The sequence below is a fragment of the Sinocyclocheilus anshuiensis genome, unplaced genomic scaffold (assembly GCF_001515605.1).
Source record: "Sinocyclocheilus anshuiensis isolate Anshui unplaced genomic scaffold, SAMN03320099.WGS_v1.1 scaffold330, whole genome shotgun sequence".
Classification (NCBI taxonomy): domain Eukaryota; kingdom Metazoa; phylum Chordata; class Actinopteri; order Cypriniformes; family Cyprinidae; genus Sinocyclocheilus; species Sinocyclocheilus anshuiensis.
This window is the reverse complement of record NW_015547689.1, coordinates 351935-359629: the sequence shown is the minus strand read 5'-3', so window position 1 is coordinate 359629 and position 7695 is coordinate 351935. Positions and strand designations below refer to the sequence as shown.

Below are 7695 nucleotides of genomic sequence, written 5' to 3'. Positions count from 1 at the left end.
GACGCTCTGTTTCTGGGTCTGGCGATATGAGGAGCTAGACGGCTGGGACTGCTCCCGCTCAGCAGTCCCAAATACCTGGGGCCGGCGAGGGAGGAAACGCTGGAATGCCGCCGCTTGCTTCTTCGCCTCCTCGACGACAGTGACGACAGTGTCTACTGCGCCGCCGAAGAGGCCAGAAGGCGATAGCGGGGCATCCAGCAGGTCCTTATCTTCCTTATCTTGTAACTCGGACAGATTCAACCACAGGTGTCGCTCCGTGGCCACGAGAGCTGCCATGGAACGGCCGATGGCTCTGGCCGTTTCCTTGGTGGCCCGAAGCGACAGATCTGTGGCCCGATGCAGTTCGGCGACTGCGTTGGATTCCTCTCCCTCCCTAGCGTCCAGGTCTTTTACCAGGTCAGCTTGGTACGCCTGCAACACCGCCATAGTGTGCAGACATGCACCAGCCTGACCGTATATGCTATATGCTTTCCCAACCAGGCTGGATGTTAGTCTTACTGGCCTGGTGGGAAGCTTCGGGGCGATGATGCTGGATGCTGAGGACGGGGACAGATAGCTCGCGAGCATCTGTTCCACCGCTGGCACCGCCCCATATCCCTGCTCATTTAGCCCCGTAATGTTCGAATAATTATTAACAGAGGGGCTAAAGAGTTGGGACGAATACGGTTTATCCCACGATCTCGAAAGCTCGGAATGGAGATCGGGGAAAAATGGAAGGCCCCGACGTGAAGGTTGTAATCTTGCTCTAAGGAAACGCTCGTCCAACTTGCTTTTGGGACGAGCGTCCTGTTTCTCGGCTGGCCATTCGATATTTAATTTAGCTACAGCACGAGTAACAACCTCCACGAGCTCCTCATACGCGAGGGACTGTGGTGGCGAGTCCACAATCTCCTTCGTGTCGACGCTCATCACATCAGCCTCCTCGGAGGAAGATAGATGAAGCGTCTGACCCTCTCTCGGGGGGGTGTATCCTCACCCGAGATATAACGTGGGCAAGGAGGAACACACGACTTGAAACGCCGTCCGCTCGCCACATTCTTTTTTGATTTTGGCATTGTTTTTCTCACTTAACTTTGTTTTACTGACTGAATGCTTTGCATACATTCACACACACACCACAGACGCGCTCGCTGAAGAGCAAAAGCTAACAGGCGCGCTGGCCGGATGTGCCTTTATGCTTCCTGGCTGCTTACGTCACCCCACTCGTGACGTCTCGCTTCGCTATTGGACTGATTTCACACAGGCTTCAGTACGGTGTCTCGCCGAGGGCGTTCCCAAAGCGTTCGACGCAGCTCGAGTTCCTGAAGGGGAACTAAAGTTTCCTTGAAGTAATAAGGTAAACCTTATTCTAGATTCAACAAAAAAATCGAGAGATTATTTATTAACTAATATCAGTTATATGAAATCTAATGCAAATTAGATGATCATATACTGACATTACACACTAATGCCAACGGTCTCTTGAAAGAGGTTTGGAAAGAGCCTAAATGAAGGCGGTACAGACAGAAGGCTGTTTAAATGTTACGTGATCTTTCCCAATCATTCTAATACGCGAATGTTTCCATAACAACATGAGCCGCTTAAAATGATTAAAGTTATCAACGTTACTGATATTCAAAATGGTAAGCAAGCGCTGCTTTGTTTACGTTTCGTATATATCTGCGTTTATCTCGTATATCTTTGTTTCGGTTTCTCATTTTGAATGACGAATATATACTATTGATAGCTGCTGATATAGACAGTTAATTCCTCTCACGCATGCGCAGAACGCACGTGTTAGTTTGCCGTCGTCTGTAGTCTGTGCAGTGGGTTCGAGCGCAGCTTTTTGGTCCGATGCTGCCAACGTTAGGCAACAAACAACACTGTCGGCTTTCGTCGCCGCTTGTTCTTTGAAGTCGGCTTGGTGTGTCCCGGCCTTTAAGCAAAAGTCATCCTTCGTTGTCCACAAAAAGCCTGATCACATCAAAATGAACTTTCCACACATTGTGTGTAAAGGGGGTTTGCCATCTTGACTGCTGTTCACTACAATTTGTTTATTTTCTCTATATGATGTCATTAAAAAAAAAAAAGGTTGCAATGCTTTTTCCAGTTGTTCATGATAGTGTTTTTTTTTATTAATTATTTAATTTATTTATTTATAGATTTCAGTATATATACAGAAAAATATTTAGTGTAGGATTCACTTAGAAACAATTTTTACTAAGAAATTGTTAGTAGATTTCACACAAAATTACAAAGAAACCGCAAATAACGCATTGAAATAAATTTGAAAGTTTAAGTATGAAGACTAAATTAGTATTTTCTTGTAAAACATTTTCCAGAAATAGACTGAACTGCTCCAGTGTATATGCAACTTAGAATGTTCCTGCCATATAATGTCCTATAAAACTTTACATGGCCCAAGCAAGAGGTCCCTTGGCCAGAAAAGACTGTATGGTCTTGCTATACAACTCTAAAGCAAAGCCATTTCTGCTCTGTGTCTCCATCCAGGCCTCATCAGGTGAATTGGGTGAGGGTGGATGACGATGTGCCGTCTCACGCGGTTATCACCGGCTCAGATCTCTTCATCGAGAACCTCAACAAGTCCTACAATGGCACTTACCGGTGTGTGGTGTCCAACTCTGTGGGCGAAACGTACGCTGACTACATCCTTTATGTGCGCGGTAAGTTCAAAGTGACCGAGTAGTTATGTCACTCCGACCTCTTTTTCTTTCACTCACTCCACCATTCCATCTGAGTCATGGATCAATAACATTGATCTCAATGACATTTCCTTTCCTTTAGGACACGTTCTAATCTGACCATTTTCCTCTTGGAATTTACTTCTGATATCTTTTGCTGCACTAAGCCTGTGGTGAAATTGCTGTCCTCCATTTTCAGAGCACAACAGTGGACTCAGAGCTATTTTAAAAAGGATTTGTGTTGCAATGAGGATCTTTTAGTGAACAGATATACAGTTTGTCAGTAGCGAGGGAGGCAAACCCCAGCTGATTCAGATTCACTCAAACGATACTGTGAATAAGCTTTAAAGAAGCCAAACTTTTTTTTGTTTATGTGTGCGCGTGTGGGAACATTGTATGTTGTTGGTGGGTCGCCACAAAAACTTGGCTTTGCCCAGGTTGTGCGTGTTCCAAAAACTTGCCCCAGCACGAAGTACAAATGCGCCAGTAATTGCGACAGGCTTTTCACACATTTCTCCCATGAGCAGCTTGGCAGTCGTTCCACGAGAAATTCATGACAGTTGAACCAACAGAATAGAAGAGAGAGTGACACAGGCACGTATGGTGCTTCGAGAGCTCAAATCCCTCCCCTATTAAAAACTGCATTGAATATAACACACTCTATGAGGACGTTTTATGATTTTTACGTCTGATGCTACTTTTAATATCTACACAATTCAACCTCATATCTGACATTAGAATTGCTAATGCAGAAACGGGTCGGTGCGACAGGGCTGTCACCGTTTAATCTAGCATCATGCGTCCCTGTTGAGTTAACATAGTGGCACTCAAATGTATTCAACACACACATACATGTGCGCTCATAAAGACAGGCGCTGGAGACATCTGGGTGCTCCCTAGTCTTATAATTATTCTCCCTCAAATTAATAGGATGACATCTGCGTATTACAAACACAGTGGCCCTGACACATTCAGCAAGACCCACAGTGCTCCTCACATACTTTGCATATTACGGCATTCTGTCGAGGCACTGTTCAATTAGACGCTCTACTTTACAGAGATGTTAAATGGAAGGCAAAATGAGCGTTTAGCAAACTGTCTCGTGAAGGACACATTTTCATACAGCCGGTGTATGTAATGCATGGCATATTGGAAGGGTAATTGTGAAGCTATTCATGCATGGCCTTATGTAACCACTATAAGGATTGTTAACACTTTCAGCACTCCTATATAATAATAAATCTGCAGATTTAGATTCAACTTGTCAAGTAGCGCCATGCCATCACACGTCAACATCATCCCAGGCATTCTGCTGGCTCATGAGAATATTTGAGGGGGCACCACTGGTGGTCCTGGCTTACTTAGTGCCCAAATGACAGGGGAACAAAAACACTTAAGTACGCTATATAAGTGTAAGAACTAATATCCAGATATTGCATATAGGGTTTTTCTTTTATTTTCAGTTGTGAAATTGCAATTGAAATTTGACTGCCAGTGATCACCAAGCATTTAGTTGTTTCAAGAGCAGCTTTCATAGGAAAATATCTTAAACATCATGAGGGTGGGCAGATATAGAGTTTAAAGCATATGATGTGCAGAAGGGGAAACTCAAATGGACTGATCAAATTAAGACTTGTATGCATGATTTATGCTGCAAAGTTTTAGATAAGCCTCTTTATTACCTACAAAATTCAAAAGATTTTGAACATTAAATTTGATCCTGTGTATGTACACACGTGGACAGAATTGTTGGTACCCTTGGTAAATATGATCAAAGAAGTCTATGAAAATAAATCTGCATTGTTAATCCTGAAAGAGAGAAATAGACAGTAGTAATAGAACTGAGAGAGTCTTCGGCTGAGTGGAGAATGACTGAGAGAGAGTAAATCACAGAGGGGAAGATGCACTGTATTTGGCAAGGTGACAAATGGGTTAATGGCAAAATCAAAATATGTCCAGCATGAGGGAAACATGGTTTAAAAATCTAGTCTAATGTTCCTGATTAATTATATAATTATAATATTATAATTAAGCGAAGAAACTAAGGCATGGATCCTACTTGATGCTGCTGTACAGTTGCTGTCTTTTTATTGATTTAATTTCTGAAAGGACGGAATTCTTTGACAAAAAAAAAAAAAGAAAAATTCTAAATCCATAATGGAGGTGCAGCGCAGGCAGCCTCTGTATAAAAAATTTCAAAATTGTAAAGATCTCATTATGAAACAAATGTTTTTCTCTAGTTCACTTTGGACACAATTATTGGCACTCAATTATTGCAACTTCCTTTTCCCAAGATAACAGTTTTGTCCTATAATGCCTGATGAGTTTAGAGAACACCTGACAAGAGATCAGAGACCATTCCTTCATCCAGAATCACTTCAGATGCTTCAGATTCCCATCTCCATGACGGTGCTTCTCCTCTTCAGTTCACCCCACTCATTTTCTATAACATTTGAAGTTCCAGTCGTGTCTGACAACTGAATATGCTGGAGATTGTTTTTTGTTGAAAGCATTTTCTTTTCTTGATTTTTTTTTTCTTGAAGCCCTCCCAAACAACATGTGGTTTTCTGACCCCTAAACTCAAACTTTTTCTGCAGTTCTCCAGCTGTGATCCTTGGAGAGTCTTTGGCCACTCAAACTCTCCTTCTCACTGTGCATTACGACGATATAGACACATGTTCTCTTCCAGGCAGATTCATAACATTTTCTGTTGATTGGAACTTCCTAATTATTGCCCTGATGGTGGAAATGGGAATTTTCACCAATTATCTTTTTCTGCTAAACAGAAATATATTCTTTGGTTTTTCTCATTGTGATGGGTGATTAATTTGGAATTTGGCCTTTGTTTCATGTTCATAATCACCCTGGTGTGCTCAAAATTGTGAATATGAATGGGAATATATTTCAGATATATTTTACTCATAAGAATTTCTAGGGGTACCAGTAATTGTGTCCAATGAGTATTTGAGAAAAAAAATTTATTTCATAATGATATTTCCCCCCATTTTAAATTCTTATTCTCCAATTTTTTCCGATTTTTAAAAAATAAAAGATCAAAAGGATTAACAATGCAGATTTATTTTCACAGCCTTCTTTGATCATATTTACCAAGGATACCAACAATTCTGACCACGTGTGTATGTATTTATTTATTTCATCAAAATAATGCAACTTTAATTTAACATTTTGAATTAAAATTTATATATTTTTTATATATTTTTTTATTTATTTTTTTACTCAGTCATTTTATTTATTAATTCATTCGTTTTTAATCAGTTTTTTATTTCTTAAAAATCAACTTTAATAATTTTTTTAAGACTTTGTAAAGTAAAAATTTATTTATTTATTCATTCATTTATCAAAACAATGCAACTTTAACATTTTGAATTTAAATTTTATCATTATTTTTATCAGTGGTTGCTTATGAATGGGGTAAAAAAGCATTCAACACATTAGAGTTGATATCAGATTCTCGGTTTGTGGTAGCAGATCTTCCTGAGCCCTCGAAAGACAGCCAGAACAGATATACTGCAGAGGCAATTTTTCTCTAATGCGTTTGTTCCCCAACTGTTGTGAAGCTAAGTGATGGAGAACACTTGGAGGGTGGCTAGCACTAAACTGGTTATGGGGAAAAAATACATTCCCTGAGACATTTTCCAGGGCCCCCATCCCAGCATGCCCCTGCGGGGGAATGAGATCTAACACACCGGCCTGTAACAAGTTTACAAAGCGCCTCTAACCTAATAAAGACTACCTTTGCCTTCACAACCCTGGCCTTTAATATTGTGCACTCCTCCTCTGCCTGTCACCCTCGCTCACGTTTCCTATCCGTAACAATTCCTCTATGCTTAGAGGACTTTCCTTTGGTAACTCCGAGCTGCCCGGCAGAAATCGATCACGGCAATACACTACTTTAACTGCGCTCAGAGTGCCATACTGAACCCAAACACAAACATGATTTTGTTCACTCGGTGGGTCAAGAATCAGGGTTCCCATGGTATAATTGTGTTTTCCAGGCCTGGAAAATTACTTTTTTTTCTAATTATGCTCTGACCTAAAACATTTAATTGGCTAAATATTGCTCTTCTGTAGAGTAAAAATTTCTTGTGAGTTACAGTCTGATTTGTACTGTTCTTTTTGAGACATTTTTGAAAGTTAATTTTAAAGGGATAGTTCGCACAAAACTGAAAATGGTCATGTTGTCCCAAACTTGTATGACTTTCTCTCTTCTGTAGAACACAAAAGAAGATATTTCAAAGAATGTTGACAATTAAATGGTTTCGTTTCCAATTAATTTCCAAAAAGTACAATGGAAGTCAATGGGAACCAAAACTGTTTGGTTATCAACTTTCTTAAAAATATATATTTTTTTGTGTGTGTGTTCAGCAAAAGAAATGCATACGTGTTTGGAATGACATGAGGGTAAGTAAATGATTGCATAATTTAAATGTTTTTGTGCATATCTTTAATGAATCTATCAAACTGACTCATCCTCACTCTAAATGATTAATTTGTCTTGATTGGATTATTTTTTTTTTTTTTCTTATCCAGTATTCTCAAATCACTGGAAAGATCTGAAAGACTGAGAGAAGGTGGGACCCCTAAATAATGTGTTGTGGCCACAGAGTGCTTGTGGTTATGGAAATTTACATCTGATCACAAGCCAAAGTAAAGCATTGGCCTTCCTCTGAGGGAATCCCCTATGTGTTTGTGTAAATGGCAAGCATAAACAGATATTTGTTTTAGTGTAAGCCTAAATCCTCAACCCTCACACGTAAACCAATGTGGATTCAACACAGCTTGCTGAAAACACATTGCATGGGGATTGATAAACAGCCTGATTTTGTGACAAGCCTCAGACTTGTTTGAGGCACCTAATTGTCCCTTATATCCAACATTGTAGCGCAAGAAGAGTACTGAGAAAGAACAGCTGGAGGAACAGCAGTCTTCCTAGCAGTGCATGTAACTCGAGAAGATCCAGTCTCAGTCCAGCGAGCTCAACATATGTAGGGAA

General features: G+C 40.4%; 1 protein-coding gene across 4 annotated transcripts in view; it reads left to right on the top strand.

Annotated features, from left to right (window-relative positions):
• LOC107703515 (cell adhesion molecule 1-like) overlaps positions 1–7695 on the top strand; it is a 345884-nt gene that overhangs the window by 295818 nt on the left and 42371 nt on the right. For all 4 annotated transcript variants that reach the window (XM_016506153.1, XM_016506155.1, XM_016506154.1 and 1 more), the window contains one exon: positions 2491–2663. In XM_016506153.1, coding sequence (XP_016361639.1) covers positions 2491–2663 — 173 coding nt within the window. The remainder of the gene's footprint in view (positions 1–2490; positions 2664–7695) is intronic.